This window comes from Tauraco erythrolophus, chromosome 5 (assembly GCF_009769465.1).
Source record: "Tauraco erythrolophus isolate bTauEry1 chromosome 5, bTauEry1.pri, whole genome shotgun sequence".
Taxonomy (NCBI): domain Eukaryota; kingdom Metazoa; phylum Chordata; class Aves; order Musophagiformes; family Musophagidae; genus Tauraco; species Tauraco erythrolophus.
The window spans coordinates 58,253,554-58,280,204 of record NC_141469.1 but is presented as its reverse complement, the minus strand read 5'-3'; the positions used below and the strand labels follow the sequence as shown (position 1 = coordinate 58,280,204).

The window sequence follows — 26,651 nt, the reverse complement described above, 5'->3', positions numbered from 1 at the left end:
CCCACTGGCCGGCTCAACTAGTCTCGCCTCCCTCCCTCCTTTGGCTAACTGGCTCCTTCGTCAGTGACGCAACCGCGCAGGCCCTCTCTGACTGGCCCTGCGGTGGAGCGGAGGCGCCGATTGGTCGCTCCTGCTGCCCTTCCGATGCCCGGCACTCACTTCCTGAGGCGGCGGCCCACCCCCGTCCCGCCCTCGGCGCCTCCCGTGACCTGCGGCCGCTCCTGCCTGGCGCTGCGCTGCAGCCCGCGGCGGTGAGCGGCGCCCCGGGGAGAACGGGCTCGGCGCCGCGTCAGCGCCCGGCGGGGCGGCAGCGAGCCCCTGCAGCCGCGGCAGGCTGGGGAGGAGCGGTCGGCCTGGGCCGCACAGGCGCCGCGCTGAGAGCCGCCCTCCTGCCGCCGCGCAGGCCGCCTGCTCGGGCGCAGCATGACCCCAGCGCAGTGGGACTTCCCGGTGGAGCTGTGCTGCCGGCCCATGGCCTTCGTCACCCTCACCGGCCTGGACGTGGTGTACAACGCTGTGCACCGGGCCGTGTGGGACGCCTTCTGCGCCAACCGGAGAGCCGACCGCGTCCCCATCTCCTTCAAAGTGCTCCCCGGCGACCATGAATACCCCAAGTGCAGGACGAAGGTAGCGAGCGGCGTGCGCCCCGTCCGGGCGGGCTCGGCCCCTCGCGGGGTTCGAGCCTCCGCCCGTGCGGCAGAATCCCGGGGCGAGGGAATGCGGGAGTCGGTGGCTTCCTGAGGGAACGGGCCGCAGCAAGGGGCTGGCCTGATCGGCCAGGCTTACAGGCAGCTGAGCAGCGCTCGCGCTGCTTAACGCTCAGCCGGGCTTCTGCTGTCCCCTCCTCTGCTGTTGGAGGGGAAGTGGGAGAGCTTGAAGGCTGAGAAAAGCTGTCAGGGCTAAGGGGGAGCCAAGGGCGTTGTGGTGGAGTGCTATGGATGCATAGGAAACCAAGGGTGCCTTGGCTTGTTAGCGAGAAGCAGAGAAAGCCAACGTGGCTTGTGTTTTAGAGTACTTGCTGTTCATTTACTCAGCATTAAGGTGTGCTTGTAGAATTTGAGCGTTAATGAAACACAAAGTTTAACTCTGGAGAAAGTAGATATTTGCAGTTGTTGATTCTGGAGAAAACGTAAAGCCTTTAACAAAGTGAAATGCAGCAGAAAGAACGTCTCTGCTCTAATTTCTGCTTTGCAATGGCAGTTAAGAAGCAATGTCAACGGGTCTAACCCTTGGAAAACCATGTAATTCTGTGATGCTGGCAAGGAACAAGAATCCTAACTGTGTTCTCCTGGCTCTGTTTGAGAGCCCCTCAAGAGCCCCCCTTTTAAAATAAATGTAATTTTTCATGAAGGTGCGTGGAACATGCTTCTGAACCTGACCTTTTTCTCCAGTCTACCTGGAATCTGCTGTTCTTTGTTCCTGATATCTCAAGCACCAGGCCCTGCTGCCAGGGAATGAAGTGTGCGTCTTACTCAATAGGAAGCAAAGGCATGAGGTGAAGAACATTAAAGGAAAGATCACAAACGTATCCACAAGTGACAAGAATGTAGAGACAGTTCCCCTTCGCCTGTTATACTGAGAGGCTGGTAAATGGATTTGATAACTTGCTTTAATAACCTCCATATTTTCAGAGGACGTCCTATGAATGGTATATTCCAAAAGGAATCCTGAAGACTGGTTGGATGAACAAACACCTGAATTTGGTTCCCGCACTTGTTGTGGTGTTCTATGAACTAGACTGGGATGAGCCGCAGTGGAAAGAAAAACAGTCGGAATGCGCTACTCGAGTTGAAATTGTCAGGTAGACTTTTTTCCACTTGGTTCATAAAGTCCTAAAAGCTAATGCTAAGTGTGAATTGCAGAATCCTTTTTGCATTCTACGATACATAAATATATTTTTTTTCTTAGATACAAATTAAGGGGAACTTGAACTTTACTTTTTAACATACAACTGACAGTAAAGAAACTTTTTTTTAAAAAATGGCTTATTTTTAAGGCATTTAAGTAAAAACAGCCCTTGAAATTTTGCTTGCTAAATTCAGCACAATTATTCTGTTCAATCTGAACAAAGAAGAGAACACAACATTTCATGGATGATATAGCATGTTGTAGCGTTTGGTTTTATTTCTTATATAGCATTCTTTCAATGCTTCCATTGAGACTGAAATCTCATTTTGTTCTGATTATTCAGAAATAAAAAGTGAAACTTTGACACTGTGCTGTGTTGGGTTTTTTTTTTAGGCAAAGTTTGCAAGGAAGAAATACAAAAGTCGCTGTGGTTTTGATTCAGAAAAAAACACCGTTACCTCCAGGTACTAGAAAACTCTGTGCATAGTTGTAGTGATCTTGTTTTTCAGAAGGCCTGAATGACTGAGCTATCATTTGTCACGTTACCTGCAGTTCTTAATATAATGCCATCTACATACATTAAATGGGTTGTGGCTGCAAGAAGGTGTACAGATGGAAAGAGTGCTCAGGGCAGTTGACCCTAAACTTTTGATGCTTTTATCCTTCACCTCTTCCTCTGAAGTCCAAGTCCATCGTTTGATACACAGTATCAAAAATAGTTTGCTACTGTAATACATGTGACATGCCTCCTTGTAAGCAAGTTATGTTTTAAACCTTGCTTGAGATCAAAAAAAGCTGTGAAAGCAATGAGAACTTAGAGGAAGGGTATTTGCTGCCTTCAGAAGCCTTTTAGTTTAACTCAGTTTTAATCAATAAAATCTTGGAGTCAAGTGGAGCTGTGAAACGTGGTATGTTTGAACCATGTGTTTCTGTAGAGCTGCTGCTTCAGCTGAAGGTGCATGCTTTCTAGTGCTTGGCAAACTATTTGTTTTCTGATTTTGTTTTTTCTCTGTCTGCTATATATGTTTGTCTTTTCTGAATGCTGGTGTGTTTCTCAACACACAGGACACTTAATTTTGTGAGAGAGACGAAAACCTTATGTCATGCTTCTAGGTTATTGCTAGCTAAGCTACTCCTAGAAGGTTTCTGCAGTGTGTTCTGCTGGATGATGCATGTAGTACTCTGAAAGAAGTAAGCAAGAATGTGGTCTTAGTTGTATCTGTATTAGATTTTTCCATGCATTGTACTGGTCAAGCTTTTAGAGCTAGTTTGACTTTGCAGCAGTGCATGCTGCTCACTTACTCTTTCCTTGGCCTCCCTAGGGGAAGATGTTATTGCATCGGAGAGGGCAGCGGCTTTATGTAATGCTTGTGACCTTTCTGGGAAGTCGCTGTTTGTACTTCCACACACTGATCATCTTGTTGGTTACATTATAAGGTAAGTGACCACAAAACACTGGTTTGCTCTGTTGGCTAATGGAGATGTTGAGAGAATTGACAGGTTGGGATGGCCGCTATGTGGCATGCTCATTGTAGACCAGCAGTGAATGTTTTATCTGTTTGCTGGGATCTTTCAGGTTACTCTGCAACCTGATGAATTTCACGCATCTCCCCTTTCTCTGTGAGGTTGAGTAATGACTGTCAGAGATGTTGCTTTTGAAGAAACATTTTTAGATATGCCAAGAAGTTCCTTTCCTCAAGTCAGCCAGTGGCAAAGTGGGCTTTTCTGCCTCTACAGTGATCTTGGCCCTGCTGGTTCTAAATAATTTTCCCTACAACTGTTTTGTCAAGTGTAACTCTGTATTAGTGGGTGTTTTTTGCCCCACTTTCTGGCTGTGTAGGTATCTGTCTTTCTACTTATGCTAAGTGGCAGTTATCTGATTGCAAATACTATGTCCTTGTCATTTTTTACATTTCTTGTGCTGTCTGTTTTAATATTTACAGGGAATACAGCTTCAAATAAATTACGAAGGCCTTTGGAAAAACAGAACAGGGAAAGGAAGACAGTCTTGCATAGACCTAAAAAGAAAGGCTCAAACTAAGGCAAATCATAGTTTTAATTTTTCCAGATATGTTCAGGGAGAGGAGTTGTCAGTGGTCTAAGAGACTAATTCTTCCTTCTCTTACCCTTGTATTTACATATAAACAGTAAAGTTCTCAACAGAAATCAATGCTGTTATCCTATCCATGCTACTTACAAACAGCTACTGGAATTGATCAAAATAAAGTAACCATTACTTCTAGTTTTTCATATTTTGTTCAGCGCTAAAGAGCACTGCATGTAAGTGTAAGCCTTTGCAAATTGCATATAGTTGTGTTTTGTTGTGAGACTTGCAACTGTCTCCAAGTTTGTGAGATGAGCTATTAATCCATAATGATATAGCCTTTTCAAGCACATTGTAAAAAAAAAAAAAAGTCTGAGCTATAATCATGTAAGAATTCCTGATATTAATCTCTTTGTTTTGACATTTCTAATTGAGATTTCATAGTAGTAAAGAGAATAAATTTTTTTTTTTACCCCTTGAACTGGCTTGTCTCTTCTTACACAGCCTCAGTATAACATTTAAATAAGTATGATAGGTAGACTTAATTTATCTTGTCTTCTTTTTATGACTGAACTCATAGTTAACAATTGCTGTCCATTGGTCTGTCCCGTTGTTCTCATCACCATCCTCTCCGTTGCATTGCAAGCAGAACACAAGTTGTGATCTGCCTTAGTCAAAGTCTGCAGTGATCCCTTTTTGGCCAAATCACAGAACTGGTACTTCATCCTTTATTTCCTGCATGTGTCAGTGCTATTGAATGTATTCCTCTCCTGGATTCTGGTCTTGTTGATTTTACTCCTTGTAACTTGATCATACAGCATATGCTTCTTAGATCCTCCTCAGCCTCATACTGTATTTGGTGTTCTGGACCTCTTTACCTTTCTCTTCTTCCCCTGTGACTTGCCATTGGGCCATTTATCTTGCAGGCACAAGTTTGACTATTACCTCTGAAACCCAGGTAGCTACTGATGTTTGGACAGAACACATGCCCTCATAATTTTATTTACTGCTGTTTTTTCCTTCCTGCTCTTCCTTCCACAGCCTTGACCTGTTCAGACTTATCCCAGGAGCCTCTGCAAGGTTTGCTTGCCTTGACTGAGACACCTCTCCACTATGTATTGCCTTGTAAAATCCGAACAGCTTATCCTCAGGCTTTCTTGCATTAGCTACTATAGATTGTTGTATGAGGAATCAATGTATAAAGCTCTCAAATCTACTTGTTCTACTTTGCGTTCTCCCTGTGTAAGATTTTGTGTGAAGAGGTTTTGTTTGCAGACTTTTACCCTATGCAGTAACTTACAGAAGAGTTTAGTAATACCTCAGCCTACTTTACCAACTCTAAAATAAGAATGATTAAAAGTAACTTATAATGAAGAACTTCAGAAATTTTTTTGTATGTGGGAGAAACTTAGTGAAACTTATGAGCAACTTTGTTGCAGGTTGGAAAATGCTTTCTATGAGCATGCACAGACTTACTATTATACAGAAATACGAAGAGTTAAATCTCATAAGGAGTTCTTGAACAAAACCACTCATCAGGTAATGTTACTCTATCTCTTAAATACTGTGCAAGTTATATTGCATGTTAAAACATGAAAATAGGGGTTGGTTGTTGCTTAAACACTCTTATTCCCCCCTTTCCAACTCAAGATGCCTTCTCTCAGTATGGAAAGTAAATCTGGTTTTGTTTTCTGCAACTTAAATTTGATTTTGATTGGTTTTGTTCTTATGTTTGTCTTCCTCGCCTCTTCCTTAGAGGAAGAGCTGCAGCCCAAAAATGAAGTAAGTTCACTGATTAAAACAAAAAATTTTTAATTATCTGTATGGCTTAACCTAACTGAATGTAGTATCTTAACAAGTTGTGGGAAGTGCTTCCCCTTAGACAGTTTGAACTCAAAGTCACACTTGATTTGACTTTTTAGCTTTTGCTTTTCAAATTGTTAAATATCTGCTCAGACACACAATGTTCTGTTGCGATTGCCAGCTTCCCTCTCTTGGAAGCTGGTATCCAGGCGGTGAGCTCTGAACAATCAACACTGGTGTAGAGATTTCGGGGTGTTACAAAGCCTCTCCCCTGTTCCAGGGTAAAAGACTTGGAATAAATTAAATCTGTTGAAAGATCACTGCTGCATCACCATGGCAGAGCAAGCTATTAGGAAACAGTTGCGTAGTCAGTTTTTCAAGTCAACTGCTATATTGTGTAAACCTCTGAAATTATCATCTGCTTTGTAGGTAACAGGTATGTTCGTACGTTGATGAATGATGTATGCTGGTTGTGTTTTGCAGCTTTTATTTGTTAGACACCAGTTCAAAATAGCATTCTTCAGTGAGCTGAAACAGGATACACAGAATGCTCTCAAGTAAGACTTGTGTAATCTTCCTCCACTCTCTCTACCCCAACTTACTGCTTAAGCCATAGACTATGATAAGTATTTAATGCAGAATTATTTAAACATGTATGTAAGGGGTGAGTTCTTCACTGGGAAGAACACTCTGAGTTTTCTGCTGTTGGCAATCCTGTTAAATTTTATTATCTTGTATGATTTAACCCTAATTTAAGTATTCCTGCTTAGAAATTACAGAACTGCCTATAATCTTGTGCATGAATTGAGGGCTCATGAAACAAACATGCTGGAAATCAAGACTATGGCTGGATTTATAAACTACAAGGTAACAAATGTATTTCTAATCTTTGATAATCTTTACTTAAAAAAAAACAAACACAAACTGGTGCATCTTTAATGTGTGAAGGGTTAAAAGTTCTATTTTATATTGCTTTTAAGGAGATGGATTAGAAACAGCTATCAGTGGAATATAAATTACACTCAGACTTGCAAAGACTTCTGAATTCCATACGAAAGACAGATCCTTAGCTGAAGCTTGGGAGTATCTTGAAGGATTGGAGCTCACTTGAGACAGTAATCTGAAAGACTAGTCTCTCTTTAACTCACTCTTTGCAGGTGGAATGAAAACAAGGGTTGCTTGTTCTTTGAATGTTTTTGTGTTCACACAAAGCTTAAGCTAGTATAGTTCAGTTACTGCTTGTTAGGAGGAAAGTGACTCGCTGAGAATCATCCCGTTCTTTTGTGATATTCTGGGGGCTTTTAGGTAAAACAAAACTATCCCACTATTTACAACAGTCTTGGAGTTGGACTCCCTTAAAGTCCATTTGCAGACTCCAGGCCTCAAAGATAATCTTCCTAGTGGCTCTGCAGTTCCATCTTGAATTTGGCTGTCAGTTATGCACTCTTTCATTGATGACTTGGACAAAGGGAAGAAAAATAATGTTAGATGAAACAGAGGACCACATGATTTCAGGTCTAGTACTTTGTGGTTTATATTTATCCTTCTCCCTCTGTTTTCTATGCTGTTTGAGCTCTTCAGAAATATGTGAAATTAGGTGGGCTTTTTTTTCGTAAATGTGAGTGGGTTTTTTTGAAGCTAATCCTTAGCAGCCTAACAAAGTTATTTTTCCTCTTATTTTGATTTCTTCTAGATCTGTCGCCTCTGTTTTCAGCATAATACTCCACTGGATGCAATTGCTCAGTTCAGGAAACATATTGACTTGTGCAAGAAAAAAATAGGAAGTGCAGAACTGGCTTTTGAGCATGCTGCCTGGATGTCTAAACAGTACGTTTTTGCTTAGTGATGTTTCTGTTTCAGTTCTTCTATAACCTTGTAAAGTTCGCTGTTTTACTTGTCTAGGCAAGATACAAATTCTGAGCTCTTTATCTAAGAAAGAGATTAACTAGACCTTAAGAGCTCTATGTTGTTGCTCTGTTTTCCATTGGTTGACCACTTTTCTCTGGGAATGAACTGGGTACGACACAAATGCAGCCAGAGAATTTAGATGCAGAAGTTCAGACAAGCTATCATGTCTTAAGACTAACCAGAACTTCTAATCAAGGTGTACTTTTTGGTTCAAATTGCTGTTCTGTGCATGATTTTGGTTATAATTTTTTTAAATAGGTTTCAGGCTTTTGGTGACTTGTTTGATGAAGCGATTAAGCTGGGATTGACCGCAATTCAAACTCAGAATCCAGGTTTCTATTACCAGCAGGCAGCCTACTATGCACAGGAACGGAAACAACTAGCAAGTATGCTTTGTAACCATGATGTAAGTTGGGAGGGGAGAAAACGCTCTGCAAGTAACCAGATAGTAAGCTAGCTAATGTTTTAGTCTCAGATGGTAGTGGAATAATAATTTGTAATATCCAAGGAAAGGATGTGTGTTTCTCTGATGCTTACTAACATTGCAAGTATTTGTTATGTATTGGGAAAGTTAGTCCAGAACCAATATGTTAGTGTTTATTTTATTACAAGTAATTCTGACATGTTTTTAAAATACTTAAAAAAAACCAAAAAACCAACAACCAACAAAAAAAAAAACCCAGGCAAAAAAAAGCAAAACAAAAACACACCTACTGTTGTGGGTTAGGCCGCTCCAGCAACCAAACCCCACACAGTTGCTCACTCCCCCTCCCCCAGCCCCAGGGATGAGGGAGAGAATTAAAGGAGAAATGGGAAACCCGTGGGCTGAAATAAGAACGATTTAATACAGATGAGTAATACACAGGGTAGATGCTCACCACCCCCTCTTATCCGAAGCCGCAATCCCAGACAAACGCGAGGCCCCAAAATAGAGAGGGACAGAGAGAGATAGTACTCTGAGAGTGGGAGTACTGGAAGAGAGAGGAAAAAAAAGTAATAGAGCAGAAGCGCAAAGGAGTAAAAGCAGCGAAAGAGCAAAGCGCAAAAAGCCCTTCTTTCCGGCTGTTCCTCACTTTTGTACTGGGCATGACGCTGCATGATAAGGAATACTAATTGGCCAGTTTGGCCCTCAATCTTAAGTTCCACTACAAATCGCAAGGGGAATCGTGGCCCCCTTGTCCCAGTTTGCTCCTCCCTTATCCTGCTATGCCTCTGTACTCCGGCCAGAACACGGCACACTGAAAAGTCCTTGGAGTTTCACTTCCAACCACAAACATCAGCTTGCTATCAACATTCTTCTCAGAGCGAGCCTCTGAGTAAAACCAAAACACGGAGCTCTTCTAGCTGCTAAAAAGAAGAGCTAACTATCCCAGCTAAAACCAGGACACCTACCTTTACTTTCTACATCTCTGGATACCTGAAAAATTACTGTTCTGTTTTTCCAGTGTATCTTTCTATATATGCACTGTATCTGGTGACTTACAGGAAGCAGAGAAACAACAACATCAGTATTAGAGTATATATCAGAGCTGGGTGGTTGTGGTTGTTTTGGTGTTTTTTTCACAGTTACCTGGCAGAAAAGGTTGTGCGAAAAATCAATCTTTGCAGTTGACTAAACATCTGTGCTAATTATATGTAGCTACTCTCCAGCTGACATATCCTGATCATTTAAAAATGTCTTTGTTCTTATCGGTGCTATTTATTTTTTGTTCTATGATTATCATGTTGGGAGCTGGTTTTAAAAAGGATTACCCAGTTATTCTTCATTTGAAGTGAATGAAGTAAGATGTCAGACAATGAGAAGTATTTAAATGCTTGGATTTCCTGCAGTACTGTTTTTATACAGGTGGCTGGAAAGATTGTGTTTTAAAGCAAATTTCTTACTTTATGTGCATGTGTATTGGAGCATCTAATCGCTGTTAATGGCTTAAAATGAAACATGAACCTTTTTTTTTATGACTATATTTGCTGAATTTGCAGTCGTCTGTGATATATCCCAATCCGGATCCCCTGGAAACGCAAACTGGAGTGCTTGACTTCTATGGGCAAAGACCATGGCGGCAGGGAATATTAAGTACGTTTGTGTCTTGTATCTGTGGAGTTCGGACAAACTTCTTTAGCTGCTGATCTTGCCAGCTGACTTAGTGGGCATCAGCGTGTGATCCCTTTTCCACTGGAAGCACAGGAAGTGTATTTGGTCTCTGTAACAAAGAGAGAAAGGAACCTCAGGTTTATGCAGGATCAGGTCTTCAGCAAAGTTGCGTAGGCCATACCGCAGCTCTGTTGCTGCTGCTGCCTAAGCTGCCTGTAGTCAGTGTGCTGCAGAAACGCCTGACTGCAGTGAAATGGGCTCCTGGGAAGAGAAGGTGGAGAACTGGATACAACAAAAGTAACTACGTCCCTCAAAGTGATTGTTATAAATTCTTCTTGCCATCCATACTGTATCTTGCCAACTGTAGGCAGGAACTCATGACTTTTTTCTGAAAAAGCGTTTTGGATTTTGAAATGGATTGGGAGGATGCAATGATTAGATTTTACTCTGAGAAAGGAATTTGTGGTTTTCCTATTAAGAAGGATATTTTCTCAGAAATTCAAACTTGGAATGTACAGCTTTGAACTATGTGTGAATACACATGCAGTTCTGAGATCTTTGTTGTTGACAGCAGTTTTAATTCCCTTTCTCCCTCTCCATTTGGTCTCCTATTCTTGATTCTCTGCATATGCTTTGGGCTTTGCCACTTTATCATTGCCCTCTTATAAAGACTTTATTCGTTTACTGTAAATACAGTACTGTCTTTTATCTTCAAGTGTTACTGTTTTAAAATTAGTTAAAATCTACTGCCAAGGCTAAACAGTTTAAGATGAAGAGAAACTTTACCTGTTAATATATTCAGGCTTTCTGGTTCCAGCAAGAGTTTAGTCTTTTAAAGCCCTGTACAGTTCTTCATATGTTGGCATTCTCTACTACTAGAGAAACATAAACTTGAATCCTTACTTGAGATCAGATAGGAAACGGGCTACAAATTTGTCTTAACATATGCACTTTAAATGTTAATAGATGCAGTCTAGAGACTAGATGATCTTACTGTAGTCTGCTGGTTTTGGGTAGCTTCAGATGCCTTTTGCTTAAAAGAAGCTAAGATACAGAGTTTGCCTTCTAGAACACAGAGGATGCATGAGTTTTTAAAGTGATATAGATATATCCTAGGCAAAAGAATGTTTAAGAATTTGAGTGTGCTTAAATCGGAGCTAGCATTGTGTATAGCTCACCGCAGAAGTTATTCCCTTTAGGTCTGTACAAAATTCCAATTTCATGGATTTCTCATTGTCTTATGCAGGCTTTGATCTTTCTGATCCTGAAAAGGAGAAGATGGGGATTTTATCCCTACAGTTGAAAGAGAAAAACGTCCTTCACTCAGTAAGTTTTGTTCTACAAAAAAAAAAAAAAAATCTGTTTTCTAATGTTGTCCTAATGTTTGCGTGAATAATGATGTCAATAATGGTTTTATCTGTTAGGAGCTAATAATCACTTTGTTGAGTAATGCTGTCGCGCAGTTCAAGAAATACAAATGTCCAAGAATGAAAAGTCATTTGAGTGAGTATATATAAGTACATGCATTTTTTAAAGTTAATTTTGCAAAGACTTCTGATATTGATCTGAAACTTTTTTTAATCAGTGGTTCAAATGGGAGAAGAATATTACTACGCTGAAGATTATGCGAAAGCTTTGAAGTGAGTATCATCCATGATTGCTTCTTTCACATGCTATTCTTCTCAAAAACCCAGTGTCATATTGCTGTAAAATAATGTTGGAAGCTTATCTAAGATGCTCCTAGTACCTGGATTTGACTGAAGCACAAGCTTTGGAGTCTATGAACTCCACTTATATTAAAGAAAGCAAAACAGATACAATGGGTCGGTTATTAAAGCAGAAAAACTTCCTGCTGTAAGCTATCTTAGGGATTTGCCTTATTGGCAAATATTATTTATTTCTAGCTCACTGAGTGCTGTCTGTCTCTCTCTCTTAGAAGTGATTTCTGAAACTTGCCTGCAACTGCAATGAGAATATAGTTAGTTACATTTGATTACAGACTTTGTAGTTACAAAATTCAGAAAATATGGAAACGTAGCTGACTTAAATTTTTATTTATATACCAGTGAATTAGCAAAAGGAATTCTTTTTATTGATATAGTTTTCTGCTATTAATGACTACAGAGCTAGGAAAGCTTAGTGCTGAGGTACAGCTACCGTTTGTTCTGAAGGATGTGTCTTGTGCTTAGTTTCTTGACTTTGTGTTTTTTAAGGGGAAACAAAGTCAAGGTCATGTTAAATAGAAGTCCCACAATGTTTTCATTAATTAGGCTTTAAAGATCACACGTTGTAAAGAGTATGTTTGAGGTAGGAAAGATGTGTTTACTGTTGTTTCTAGCTGACTGGAAGCTACATGGAGGATAAGCAGATCAATTTGTATCAAGCCTAATTTTTACATGAACAGGCATTTCTTATTTATGTTTAGGTAGATTTTTCTGAAGCAGGCAGAATCAGCTGTCTTGAACAGTCGAACAGAGTTTTTAAAAAATTCACTTCTCTGCATTGCTAGTAATAGCAAACATTGCTCAGTATTAAAACCATATTAGGGTGTGCAGTTTTGCCTGATAAAGATTGATGCATGTGTTGTTTGTAGGTCTTTGAAACCCTTGAAGAGAGCAGGGGATAGGATGTAGGAGGGAAAAGAAACATCTGTGCTTAAAGAAGATGAAAATTCTTCAGTTTGGAAGGGGACTTTATTGTGGGATTTTAGCCTGTTTTTCTTAAAACTTAACTACATATTCAATACTAAAGCGTATTTTTAAGGCAATGCTGGACTGACCCTTCTATCCAGTTGCTGTTTTGTTAGTTCTTTATTTAAAGACAGGTGAGTTTTCTTGTTCTCTTCTGGAAATTGTTCTCGCCTGAAGGAGAAAAGCAATGGAATAAACTTATTTCTTTACAATAATTTCATGCTGTTTTTAATAAATCGTTGCCATGTGTAAACAGTAGACTTGACTTTAATCTAGCATTTGTATTAGTGAAGATAAATTTTTGTATTAATGATACTAAATAAATGTGAGCTTCTAAAAAAATATTAGTGTGTGTAACTTTTTTTTTCTCTCAATTTTACTGTGTTGCAGGCTCTTGGATTATGTTATGTGTGAATATCGCAGTGAAGGATGGTGGACTCTTCTCACTTCCATATTGACGACAGCTCTCAAGTGTTCATATCTGATGGCCCAGCTAAAAGATTATATAACGTACTCTTTAGAGCTACTGGGTAGAGGTATTCTCTTAAGAAATATACTTAGCCTATAAAGGAAAATTAAAGTACATATATTTCGAAGTCTGACAAATCATTGTCAGACACAGTACTTACAGTACTTCAAATGATTTGACTGCAAAATAAATGTATACCTGTGCTGAATTTATACTACCTTCTCTCGTACACTGGAAGTTGAATTTCCTTCCTCTCCTATTATAAAATTAATTGCATTCAAATAGGCTGTGTCAGGATACCTAAGGCACAGAGCTTCATTTGAGACTGTTCAAATAATGTAATAGAAATGTCCTGAGCTTTGGGAGGGGGGGAAGGACTGTAATATAGCTAAAGGGGAAAAACATTTTTCCTAGTAAGTAACAAAGCTAGCACTATTCTTCTGGACTTTAAAATCCAAAATGTGCTTCTCAGACGTTTTACTCGACCTCTGCTGATGAAATATGCATGTCGTGTTTTTTAGGGGAAAAAAAAACGTGGCATAGGGTGGCTGCACAGTAATAATGCAAGTGCTCTGCTTCCTATAATGTCTATTGCTTGACATTGCAGAAATAATCCTTTTGTGCCCTAAACTGCTAAGTAATACCACTGTTAGAGCAGATGTGGTAAAAATGGGCTTGCATCTTCTGTTAGCTAGCCAGCCTACTCTGCTTTGTATTAAAGAATAGCCAATGAGACAAACCCACCTTTCTTCATCTTCAAGAGGAGAGTGCTGATTTTAATTAATTCTTTTTTCTTTTTGTCACATTCTCTAGATGATGTTTCTAATACTATCTGAGCTTGCCTCTTTGCATGTTCCAGACTTTTCTACTGTTTCTTCTGTTTTTAAATCTAAATAATAAGAAGGTATATGCCTTATTCTCTTGAGGTTTTCCTCCAATAAATTATGAAACGCTCATCTAACCAAAAAATATTTTACTTGGTTCCAGTGAAAGTAAGAGGAAACATGTAAAATGGGGGTAGTTCTGAAAAAGGAATGAATCTTTCATTTCTGGTAGATGGATATTAGAATTATTTTTTCCCCCAGAATGTGATTTTTTTTTTTTAAAAATAAATCTCTCCTTTAGATTGAATCTTTCAAAGTGATTTTTTAAAAAAAAAAAAAAATAAGGGGACTTGCTTATGTCTTGTAACTTTTGGTTTTGTTCTGTTTCTTAGCATCTACTCTTAAAGAAGATCAAAAATCTCGAATAGAAAAAAATCTGATAAAAGTTCTAATGGTAAGTGGCAGAACTCCTATTACCCTTTTAAATAATCTTCGGAGTGGTCAGTGTTTGGTAACCTTCTTTTATTGTTATTTGTAATCTTCTATCTGGATATAGAATGAAAGCCCTGAGCCTGAGCCTGATTGTGACACTGCTGCTGGGAAAGCGTCACAAAAATTGTGGGCTGACCGTGTTTCCTTGGCAGGCAGTAATGTTTTTACAATAGAAGTCCAAGACTTTATACCATTTGGTAAGTAAGAAAGCAAATTTACACCAGGTTATACATTTTGATGTAGTTATCTTGAAAATAACCAATTAGGAGAAAATATAAAGTGTATATCAAACCCAGCGACACCGAAACTTGTGTTTCAGCGCTGCTCTCTTCATCTAAATCAGTAAGATAAGAAATCAGGAGGGAAGGCAGTGATCTCTTATTCCCAATATGGATTACTAAAGAAGAATCCTTTGAGCATTATGTCTTAGGGGGGGAAAAAACCTCTCAACTTCCAGCTGAGGCAACGTATGCCTTTAAACATGGTAAAAGTAGTAAACCTTTGCTTTTTGAAAGACTTCTGCCACTCTGTGCTTTCAAGTAGGATTCTGAGGAGAGGGGGCAGAATGTGTGCAAAGTAATACTCCCATAGAAAGAGGTGTTAGCAGCCAAATTTTGTCCCACTTATATAGAAACCAAAGTTTCATGAGTATACACAGAACAGTCTTTACCGTCGTTATTTGAGGAGTGTGCTTCTGGAATTTGATGTTGTAGTTTGTGTTTAACACTTGGTTCTTGGTTTTGTGGGGTTTTTATTTTTTTCCTTTTTATTTTAATTCCAGTGCAGTGCAAAGCAAAATTTCTTGCTCCTAGTTTTCATGTTGATGTTCCGGTGCAGTTTGATGTATACTTGAGAGCTGATTGTCCTCATCCTATCAGGTTTTCAAAGCTCTGCATCAGTTTCAATAATCAGGTAACTACGTTCTATCTATCTCTGACCTAGTGATGAAAGCTTATTATAAGAATAGAATTATATGATTAGTGTTTTTAAACATAAAAAAAAAATCAAAAGTTCCTTTTCAAAAATTATGTTAATACTTAAGTTGGAAAGATGTGTTTTCTTTTGGCATTATCTGTCACTTTTGACAAGTATATGATACTGTGATAAAACTCCCAAAATGCAGTTTGATTAGCTCATCTATCATATCTTTGTTTTTCTATGAAACTCTCGAATTTCAGAAGAGTCCTTTTAATGTCTTATTTCTCTTGATGTTCTTGCATAAAGTTACGTTAATATAATGGATATCTTGTGTCAAAGAATTGCATTGTAATTACTTGAGAAGCCTAATTTCAATAGTGTAAAAAGTAGCAAGAACCTATATAGTTTGATCTGGTAACACAGAGCCTTACCATTTGCTATACTACTGTTACTCTCTAAAGATATCTTAAGTCTGGTTTTATCAACTTTTTCCCCATTCCTCCATTGTAGGATTACAACCAATACTGTGTGGTAGAAGAAGCCTATCAAAAAAGTGATATTCTAGAACAGTCATCGCAAGGAACAATGTGCTTAGTCCCTGGCAAAACAAGAAAGTTCACTTTCAAGTTTGTTGCAAAAACTGAAGATGTAGGAAAGAAGATTGAGGTTTGTCAATTTGTTTTACACCTTTCTTACTGCTGCTTACAAAGAACTCAAAAGTACAAAACTGCCTCTAATTCGACACCAGTTACTAATGTCACTGCAGTTCCAAATGTTTGAATTCTTGAGACTAAAAAAAAAAAGTAAATTTATTGACAATACCAAAGCAAACATTACGATAAAACTTAAGTATTGCTTCCAGTTTGTTTGTTTAAATATGTACAATACATTAAAAAAGTAGGAGGGGTGGTATAGCACTATGGGAGAGTAGGAAACTACAAAATACTACACTGTACTCACATGAGCACGGATACTTTTCACACCACTGTTTCATTAAATGAAATCCTGGAGCAGTGAGGTGTCTTCAGTCTGCAAAGCTGCCAGAAGCTTTTTGGTGATACGCAGGCACAATAAAGATATGTATATGTTGGAAAACTACGTTCTTACAGGAGGTAGTCTGAAGACAAAGTTATCAGCACGTGTTTAAATTTGCGTATATCAGATCACCTCTGTGGATTTGATCCTGGGAAGTGAGTCTGGCCGATGTGTGATTCTGAACTGGCGTGGAGGAGGTGGAGATGCTGCTGCATCCCAAGAAGCATTGCAGGCAGCACGTTCCTTCAGACGACGACCTAAGCTTCCAGATAATGAAGTGCACTGGGACAGTTTGACTATTCAGGCAAGCACTATGTGAGTGAAAACTGGAAAATGTATGTGACATATCATTGTGAGTCTCCTGCAAAGTCCTGATTACTCTTCCTAAAAGAAGAAGGACTTGTTGGGACTTTAATATGAGCTTTTTAATATGTCTTTGCTTAACTGGGGATAAGATAGGCACTATCTTATCTTGGACAAGGGGAAATAGGTTTAAGTTGAAGGAGAACAGATTTAGATTAGATCTTAGAAAGAAATTCTTCAGTACGAGGGTGGTAAGACTTTGGAATAAATTGCCCAGAGAAGTTGTGGATGCCCCCTCCCTGGAGGTGTTCAAGTCCAGGTTGGACGGAGCCTTGAGTAGCCTGGTCTAGTTGAGAGGCGTCCCTGCCCATGACAGGGAGGTTGGATTAGATGATCTCTGAGGTCCCTTCCAGCCTATGCCATTCTATGATTCTGTGATCTTAGTTCTGTAGGATTTTTGAGGATCGAGATAGCTAGAAGTACAGAAAAAGCTTGTATTGATCTCTGAGCATACCAAGGATGCTTTAGTTCTCCCCTTCACTTAACTTTGCTAGGCAGACTTTTACCAGATTTTTGTGCAAACTAAGAGATGTTTTTGTTACAAAAGCTGTCATGCAAACAAAGAATCCCTAAGAAACTGTATCGGAAAATAATTATTAATGAATAGGCTGACACTAATTTAGGAGTATTCAAAAGAATTAAATCAGATTGCTGTTGGTGGGGGTGTTTTTTCTTTCTTTCCTGGCAGAACATCTGAATCATTAATGCTTATTACTGGGGTTCCAAACTGGCTTTATAGAGTTGTTCCCATCATGTTACTTTTCAGGAATCTTGCATCTCCTAGTTGAATAGGCCACCAGTTGTCGGAACTCTCTTAAGCAATAAGCTGTTTTAATCTCCTTTAAATTAGGCCTAAAAGCTTGTTATTTAAGAAACATACAACAATTGAGTCTTTTCTCTTAAAGGATTATTTCTAGAGTGCCAAACATTTCTGTTCAACTCCGTCATGAACCTCCTGCCCTGACTAATGAAATGTATTGTTTGATTGTGACGGTCCAGTCACATGAGGAGACAGTGGCCAAAGATGTTAAGCTTACAGCAGGTTTAAAGCCAGGTATTTGGGTTATTTTCTTTTAATTCATCAGTCTCGTAATCGACTCTTTGTTCTTGATGCAATGCACAGAAATATGGCTCTCCTGCAGTGATTAAGAGCCAAACCAAAATGAAGGTTGGAAATGATGAGATAGTAGTGGTAACGACAAGAGCTAACAGAACCATTTGGTTATAGTTATCTTAACCACTGCTTGTCAATAGTGTTTACATGGGTATTTTCGAAAGAGAAGTCTTTACAAGTTTGAAAGAAAACATGGAAGCTTTTGTATTTCTTCCTAATCTTTTACTTAATTTGCTCGTAACTAAATTTTTCTTTTCTCCAGAGGTAGATCTTTTTCTCGCTGAGATGGAAGTGTTAGGCAACGCTATATAAATGTTTTCTAAGTATAGTCTTTGTAGGTTTGATTTCTGATTTTTGAGATTTTATTTTTTTTTCTGGCCTAAATAGATGAAACTAAAACCCTGCAGGGTGTGATCTCTCCAAGATAGAAAACTTAAGATGTTGTCAAATCTGTCCTCTGCTGGTACTCTTCAAAGCTTCCCTCTGCCAAATGAACAATGTTAATTCCTTGTGTATTGCTTTTTGAGATGAGTATCTTACTGTTTTTACTTGTTGCTTTCATGCTTCAGTGATGTGAGCCCGTGTGGTTACAAAGACTGTTCTTAATCCTAGGCCAAGATGCCAACCTGACTCAGAAAACTCAGGTGACTCTTCACGGAACAGACACATGTGATGACTCCTTTCCTGCACTACTTCCTGATATCCCTGTAGGAGACTTGCAACCAGGGGAAAAGGTGAAGGCTTAAAACCTTCTTTCTATGTGACAGTTAAGAAAATGAAGATCAACTAATACAAGACTCTCATAAAAGGACATATATTTAATTTCAGATATTTGAATGAATAAATGAAATTATTATGGCATACCTTACTTAGGTATTTTTTACTTCTAATTTAGTATTTCTTTCACTAGATCTGTTTTGGACTAGATTTGGGGTTTGGACTAGATTTAGGAATAAGGTGTATTCTGGGATTGATGATGCAGCTGACATAAGAAATAAAATAAGGAAACAGTCAATAAGTGTGATTCAACATAGTAGAGCATCAAATATGCCGATGTTGCACCAAACTGAAATTGAGACTAGTAAATTAGAAAAATATCATGTATTACGTAGCAATGGCTCTTTTCTCATACTGTTAAGTAACAGATAATCGCCGGTAGCAAAGCGACTGAAGCTGTGCCACTCTGATTAAAAACATACCCTGCATAGTTAAGATCATGCATTGCAGGAGATTCTTTATGGTCAAAATAATATCTGTTCTGCTATTGCCCTCTTGGATCACGTTAAGATGACTAACAAATTTTGGGCAACTTTAGGCCTAATTTAATGTATTTTAGGTATAGCTTGATTCATACAGTCTCCTTTATTTTGCAGCTGGAAAAACCAATATACATTCGTTGTGGAACAGTCGGTGCAAGAATGTTTCTAGTTTATGTTTCTTACTTAATCAACACTATCGTTGAGGGGAAAGAAATCCTCTGCAAGTGTCACCGGGTAGGATATAAAGATGCACCAATTGCTGGATATACATTCACAAAATGCAAGGAATATTCTCATTCTAAAGGCTACAATTCTAAGTCTTATAGAAGCATTTTTAGTAGATAGAAAAAATGCCAAATCAGCAGCATGGTAGCCCAATTTAGTGTGAGCAGCTTCATAAGTATAATCAGAAGAAAACTTTTTTATATTTGTTCTTTAAAAATAACTACAGATACATAGAATCATAGAGTGGTTTGGGTTGGAAGGGACCTTAAAGATCATCTAGTTCCACTCCCCTGCTATGGGCAGGAACATTTTCCACTAGATCAGGTTGCTCAAAACCTCATCTAACCTTGCCTGGAACACTTCCAGGGATGGGGCAACCACTGCTCTGGGCAACCTGTTCCAGTGCCTCACCACCCTCAGAGGGAAGAATTTCTTCCTTAGATCTAATGTAAATCTACCCTCTTTCAGTTTAAAGCTGTTACTCTTTGTCCTGTCGCTACATGGCCTTGTAAAAAGTTGTCCCTCTCCAGGTTTCTTGTAGGCCCCCTTTAGGTACTGGAAGTCTGCTAGAAGGTCTCTCCAGAGCCTTCTCTTCTCCAGGCTGAACAACCCCAACTTTTTCAGCCTGTCCTTCATAGGAGAGGTGCTCCAGCCCTCTGATAATTTTGTGGCACTCCTCTGGACCTGCTCCAACAGTTCCATGTCCTTCTTATGTTGGGGGCTTCAGAGCTGAATGCAGTATAGCTCTGTCCTGGAAAGGACTTCATTAAAATGATAATTAGAAGTAACTTTACATTACGTTACAGTAACCTTTGACATCAGTAGCCAAGTCTGAAACTGAATATAACTTTTCTTCCCACCTCTTTTGTTACTCATACAGGATGAAACTGTAACCATAGAAACAGTATTTCCTTTTGATGTTGCTGCCAAATTTGTTTCCACAAAGGTACGTGTTTGGAAAGTTGTTGATATTTTGGAGTCGCACCACTTTCAATAGTCACACCATGGTTAGTTGGAAAGAGCCAGATCTTGTGTCTGTCTTGACAGTTGGAGCACTTGGACAGAGTATTTGCAGATATACCGTTTTTACTGATGACAGACATCCTGAGTGCCTCTCCTTGGCCTCTCACTATTGTAACCAGCCAGCTACAGCTGTCAGCTTCCATGACGCCAGTAGATCAACTGGAATCTTATGTGGAGAATGGTAAGTTTTCTTAGATTATGCTCTTTCAAGAGGATACTTTTTGCATGAGTTGGGAGTAAGAGAGATGTTTGAAACAGCATTTGCTTGTCGAACTTCTAAGTGGAAGAAAGCTGCTTAATGCTGTAGTTGCTTGCCAGAACACAAATTAGCAGTATGCTTCAAAATCTAGTTCTGCTTCGGTGAATCAAGTAAATAGACTTGAATGATAGATGCTAACCAAAATTCTAAATATAGCAGATGTAAGGGAAAGCACCTGAAAGTACTTCTGATAAACATTGGAAATATTGAGTATCTTTTCATATGGATATCTAAGAATTGTTTATCAACTACGTTTACTTTCTGGAATGCAAACACTTTTATTACCATGTGATAGAGGCAGCATCCAAAGGCTAAAGTGATCCATGTCTGTGATCGCAGTAATGAAACTGCAAAATGTGAAGCTAAACAGAGTAGGCTATGAAGAGCAGTTAGTAATAAGCATCTTTTTTTATGCTAACACAATTTAATAACTTATTACTTAAATGTAAAAAAAAATTATCTTACAGATCTCAACCTTTAAGAGTTCAGTATGCTAGCTTTAAAGTCAAATAAATGGAGTACTTAGTGGTAGAGCTGATCCTAAATCTTCCAATGAAACATTGTCTTTGCATTTGCTGAGTCAGAGATGTGAAAACGTGTGTTCTATCAAAGCTTGGAATAAAATGGGGCAATCTGGATTGCTGCCTGATTGTGGGGCAGCTGTCCACCCATGTAATAATGGATTTGCAAGACTCTAGTTCCTCTGTAGATTTAAAGGTTACCTGGTGGGTCCTTCAGTCTTCAAACTATTTCATCTTTGGCTCTGGTACCTTGTGCTTCTTGGCTTCTGGTTGATGCTCCTAAAGAGCTAACCGCCCAGAGGTGTGAATCCCCTCAGATACCAGCTATTCAGTTATCTGCCTTTTGGTTTTGTGGATTTTTTTTTGGGTTTTTTTCCTTGTAAGACTTCATAAAGGTTAATTATTATTTTGAATGATTGCAACATCTATTTCCTTAGTACTTTTTAAAAAAAAAAAAAATTTACGTGAAAAGGTACTTTTTTTAGTTCATTCAAGGACAGGAGGAGAAGGAAAAAAAAGTGAAAACTCAAAGCCAGTAGATTTTCTTGTGTTTCCTCTCATCCATTTAGGCAGAAGAGGAGAAATATCTGTTGATTTTCGTTTTAAAACATAAGACACATCTTATGCTGATTGATGTCTTGGAATTTGCTGTGGGAGAAGTACAGAATTTGAATTGGCATTATTTTGCCCTTTTTTTTACATTAACTATAATTTGCAATGACTTGTTCTATGTGTACTTGAAAGATCTCATAATGCCATTCAGAAAGTAAACTGTCACATATTTATATATGCCACCCTTTTATATATCAGGACACTTCACAATCTTTATGGAATTTGTATATTATGTAGTTATAGCTTACAAAGCACTTCAAAGGCCTTTCTGGCTGAACACTTGTGCTTGTGTCGTGTTGGATTTTTGGACTTGGTGGCTTCTGCAGTGACGATTACGCTTTGATTTTAAACCAAATCTTGCTGATAGTTATTTTACAGACAGGTGAGAGTGCCAGTGAGTGCTTTTGCCTTCGATGTCCTCCAGTTACTAATGCTAGTGGAGTGGCAACTGGATGTTATATCATTTCCTGGAAGAGGTAAGTATCTCTTGGCCTGGATGGGGAGAGGAAGTAAGTTGGTTTGGTTTTAGGGATTATGGTGAGTTGGGTTTTTGGGGATTTGTGGGGTTTTTTGCTTTTTCGGTTTTTGGATCTTCCTGTAGCAAGCACTGCCTAGACTTTGACCTTAGTAATTACTGCTTAGCTTGTTGGACCTTTGAATACATACATATTTCACTTAAGAGATAAATATTATGTGGTTATGGTCTTTGTCAGATCTTAGGTCAATTACAGAGCTGTTTTGTTGCCTCTCACTCACTGTTTTCTCCAGTCATGACATACTTCCCTTAAGAAGCCAAGTCAAAGGAATAGCTTTGCTATAGTAGCAACAAGCAAACCTTTTTTTCATGGGAAAGACTAACTGTTTTCCCACCCTAGACTGTGGATTTGTGTATTCACTCCGTTTTCAAAGACAGATGTGGAGGTATATCTTTCTTCTAGTTTGCTTTTATTTAGTTTTGGAGCTGTTTGGTGTTTTTACTTGCCTTTTGCTATTTTGTGTCCATGTTCTGGCACTTTTTTCTCACTTCAAAAATCCATTGTAATTGGATGTATGATTTGGGTTTTTTCTTTCCACTGCTGAAATTACTGTAATTCTAGTTTAGTCACATATAAGTGATGTTCTTTTGGCGTACTCACTTGTTACTTGATGTTGTATAACTTTCAAGGTGGTCTGTGTTTGACTTTTTCCTTCAGAAGTTCACCTGTGGAAAGTGTACCTGTTGTGAGTACAGTCATCACTCTACCGCATGTGATTGTAGAGAGCATTCCCCTCCATGTTAATGCAGGTAATATGAATTTGGCAACACATATGTCCAAATTAGAATTTTTAGGACTGCCAAAGTTTTACATTATCCAGAGCTTGCATTTACTGTAGCAAAAGACAGAAAACTGATACTGGGTATTATGGAGCTAGTGAAAGAAACTGTATCACCGCTTAGACTGCTGCAAGCCTTGCCCCTCTCTCCCCTGTGCAATTCAAGGGAAGAGCTGGAAGTTACACGAATGCGATCTCTTAAAAATTGTTAGTGGATTGACCTGTGGCAGCACAGAGGCCAGTTACCTCTGCTGATGCTAGCATCCCAGTAGGTTTCTCTAGATGCCTCTGGCAAGCATTGTTCCATTCACCCACGCCCTGGCTACATCCCAGGAAAGAAACAGCCTGGAGAATTGGAGCTGCTTGCGGGGAGATGAACTGTTTCTCTTCCAGCACTTCACCTGCACAAAAGCAAAGAGGGAGTGGAGAGCTCAGTGAATGCACAGAATTCCTGTGCATTCCTCAGTTTGGTTTCATTTGTGCTGAGATTCTTCCACCATCCTTTCTTGTTTGGTTTTGAAGGAGCTTCCTGACAGTGTCTGATAAGATTTGGATAGTCTGAAAAATACCCAGCAGCAACCAAAGTGACTTCCTAGTTAGCATTCCTGGACAGTGTTATTAGCAGTGGGAGTTTTGTTACTAAATGTTGAAGAAGTGTTACTGAAAAGCTGTAATGAAGTTGTATTCTGTTCTTGAATCTTTTTCTGAAATATCTTGTCAGAAACACTTTAGATACCTAGTTACTGTATATTTTCCTTCAAACTTCTCACAACTCTTTGCAATAGATATACTTTTTTATGCATGGAACTTTAGAACATATTTTGTATTGAGTTTCTTTCTTTCTAAAGATCTGCCATCATTTGGTCGAGTCCGAGAATCCCTACCTGTCAGATATCACCTGGAAAACAAGACCAACGTCGTCCAGGATGTGGAGGTGTCAGTGGAACCCAGTGATGCCTTCATGTTTTCTGGCCTTAAACAGGTACCTAATTGTCACGTCTGCTGATCCTGCTGGCTTATCTGGTGGTGAAGAATACAGTGAATAGATTTACACTGGTGTGCAGAGAGGACAAAATCATTGGTTTTTAGATGTTTAAAGTATGGTAAATTCTATCTGGAAAATGCGTGGATGCAGACTCCAGTTAAAGAAGGGCTAAATGGAAGCCTGACTAGGAGCTGTTTGTCATGTCGTTTATGGGTAATGTGGTGCTTCAGTATGGAAGTAATAGTTTAACTAGAAGAGGAAAGTAGTTGCATTCATTCCAACTTCAGAAAGTAAACAGTGTAAAAACAGAAGGTAAACAGGGGACTGCTTTTGGTCACAGAACTTAGCTATGTTTGTGGCTTTTTTCTTTTCTTAAGATCCGATTAAGAATCCTTCCTGGCACACAGCAGGAAATGTTATATAACTTCTATCCTCTGATGGCTGGATACCAGCAGTTACCATCTCTTCATGTTAACTTACTGCGATTCCCAAACTTCACTAATCAGTTGCTCAGACGATTCATACCAACACACATTTTTGTGAAGGTAAGATTGAGAAGTGCTTAAACGCTGCCTGCAGGGCTGCTCAGTTCTTGGGGACTACCACCTCAGCTCTGTCCAAAGCTGAGTGTTTCTAAGCAGACTAAAATGGCCAGCTTGTAACATTGGTGTTTGCTTTGAAAAGTCTTGGATTGTGCATTGGTGTAGTCACCCAAAATCTTTAGGAGATCTGTTTAAGTGAAAGAGATATTTGGTTACAATTAGATGAACTAGCTAAAAGTGCTTAGCCTGTCCCTGTTATTCCATGTCTTACTCTGTAAAATTAGTTTTAAAACTGTCTATTTTTTGAGCACAATGGGGTGAACTAAATGTAATGAAATACTGAAATACTGTAATTTGTAGCACTTTGGAAAAAAAGAATTGTTTGAACAACTCATATAACTAGGTTTAGAAACACTGTAGCATCCCACACCTCCCTAAACTTCTAAAAATGCAGCCTTTCAGTGAATCACTCTATATAGATTTTTTTTTACCTCGAATGTTATGACTCTGAAGAAAATTCAGTTGTCATGAAAAAAAAATTAAACTTTTTCTGACTTTTTAATAATCATTTAAATCCAGTTGCCCAAAACAATGCTTTCTCATTCTACTGCTGCTGTCTCCAGAATATTGTATGCACTTTTCAGTCAGACTCGTAGCAAGCAAGGAGCCTGAAGAGCTTGTTTATATTACTTGAGATGGACTTGTTCAGACATCTGTAATCCTGCTTCCAGGAAACAGGCCTGGCATTCTTTCAATTTTGTTTTAGCCAAAAGAGATAGAACTTTAATTTTTGCATATGCTGTCAATCAGTGGCTCTTCTAGATTTGTTGTCAAGATGTCCTCCTAAGTCAACATGAAAGGCTTTTTTTCCTCAAAAGCGTGATGTTATCAACACTCCTGTGGAATCTCTTAGGCTTCAAAATTCTTTGCTTTTGCTTTGGAGATGTCAGGACTTCAAAAAAACCTTATTGTAAGAATGTCTTTTCTTTAAAACTTCCTCCTTGCTCTCTCCCATCTCTAGTGATTCTGAGTAAAATCCCTCCAAGAAACTGTCAGTCTCATTCCTGTTTCATGTATTGATAACCATTGGCTCTTTATGCTGCAGTAATACTCAGAACTCTGATCAGCCAGGCCTTGTGCTAAGCTGTCCAAATGGGTGTGGAGATGCTCTTGGCATTTAACAGGATGGTTAAGGAGCTGAGGCCTCTACCAAGTACTCACTGGGCCAAACTGAGATTTCAGTTGGATGTCTTCTGTGTTTGTGCTAGTACTGGAAACCATTGGAAGTAAGGATAGGCTTAATGCCACACTTGTGTGCTAGATCAACACGATCTATTGCAAAGTGTGTTTCGTAACAGCCTTTTGTGTTGTTTTTTTCTTTAATGCTCTATTGTCTTAAAGCCTCAGGGTCGTCAAGCAGATGATAACTCGATTGCAGCTGCGTAACTTCAAGATGTGTACCTCTGCACTTAAAGAAAATGGGATGTTGCACAGAATATATAAAGCTCACTTTGGAAACATGGCTTCGATCAAACCCTAAGAATTAAATTTTATTTTTAAATTGCAACTCTTAGCAGAACTAATGTTTTTTTAAAAAACAAACAAAACAACAACCTAGTCTTTCGTAGACTTTCTTTAAGGAGTAAACATATGGGGAAAACTTGGTGCTTTATTTAACAGGAACGTTCTTTTGAAGTTAACTTTGAATGTCAAACTCTTAAAAGTATTATTAAGGCATATTAGGTGTCTTGAGTACTTAAGTGAAGAAATGCTAATTCATTTGACCAAAACCAAAAGACATTTTCATGATTAACAGTAAGGTGAAGTGCAAGATTTGTACTTACTGAGATTTATAACATTGGAAACTGTCGTGCTTTACAGAAGTTTGTTCTGTGCTACTTGTGTTGAGGGCAGAACAGGGTGTGCAGTAGCACAGTAAACTACAAATGGTTAATGTTTTACTGTTGGAATTGAGAGGCTTGCTTGTTCTTTAAAACCATAATTCTAAAAGGCACTATTTCTCCTGGGTAAGCCATACATCCAAATTAGAATTCAACAACAGCTAGTCTAATAAACAGAGATTCGTTCCTAACAGCTGGGCTATGCAACCTGAAGCTGATATGGGTTTGGATTATTTTTACACACACAGCTTCCAGGTTAAAGATATGTCTTGGTAGTCTCCTGCTGTGTGAATTTAAAAAATGGACATCCTGCTGTTGTACAGCTCTGGATGAACTGGTGTTTAAAATACAGTAAATTGTGTATATAAAAAAAGCGTTGTGAAAACTTCAGTTGTTTAACTTTCTAAATA

The 26,651-nt window shown here is 38.9% G+C and overlaps 1 protein-coding gene across 1 annotated transcript; it reads left to right on the top strand.

The window, feature by feature from the left end:
* The first annotated feature begins 423 nt into the window (after positions 1 to 423).
* On the top strand, positions 424 to 25,947 carry TRAPPC11 (trafficking protein particle complex subunit 11). Its single transcript, XM_009981613.2, has 29 exons — positions 424 to 627; positions 1,632 to 1,801; positions 2,242 to 2,312; positions 3,171 to 3,285; positions 5,332 to 5,431; positions 6,179 to 6,252; positions 6,466 to 6,562; positions 7,389 to 7,522; positions 7,862 to 8,009; positions 9,584 to 9,677; positions 10,942 to 11,021; positions 11,120 to 11,198; positions 11,281 to 11,335; positions 12,776 to 12,921; positions 14,071 to 14,132; positions 14,235 to 14,367; positions 14,952 to 15,082; positions 15,599 to 15,754; positions 16,251 to 16,438; positions 17,392 to 17,540; positions 18,213 to 18,334; positions 18,974 to 19,093; positions 19,965 to 20,030; positions 20,132 to 20,288; positions 21,867 to 21,975; positions 22,693 to 22,784; positions 23,662 to 23,795; positions 24,176 to 24,343; positions 25,742 to 25,947. Exons 1-29 carry the CDS (start codon positions 424 to 426, stop codon positions 25,784 to 25,786), a joined length of 3,399 nt encoding a protein of 1,132 aa, XP_009979915.1. The 3' UTR covers positions 25,787 to 25,947.
* The last annotated feature ends 704 nt before the right edge of the window (positions 25,948 to 26,651 follow it).

Coding starts and splice junctions, on each gene's coding strand:
- TRAPPC11 (XM_009981613.2), top strand. CDS start 424: ATGACCCCAGCGCAGTGGGACTTCCCGGTGGAGCTGTGCTGCCGGCCC. Junction 20,031..20,131: donor CCAAATTTGTTTCCACAAAG/GTACGTGTTTGG, acceptor CTGTCTTGACAG/TTGGAGCACTTGGACAGAGT. Junction 21,976..22,692: donor TATATCATTTCCTGGAAGAG/GTAAGTATCTCT, acceptor TTTTTCCTTCAG/AAGTTCACCTGTGGAAAGTG.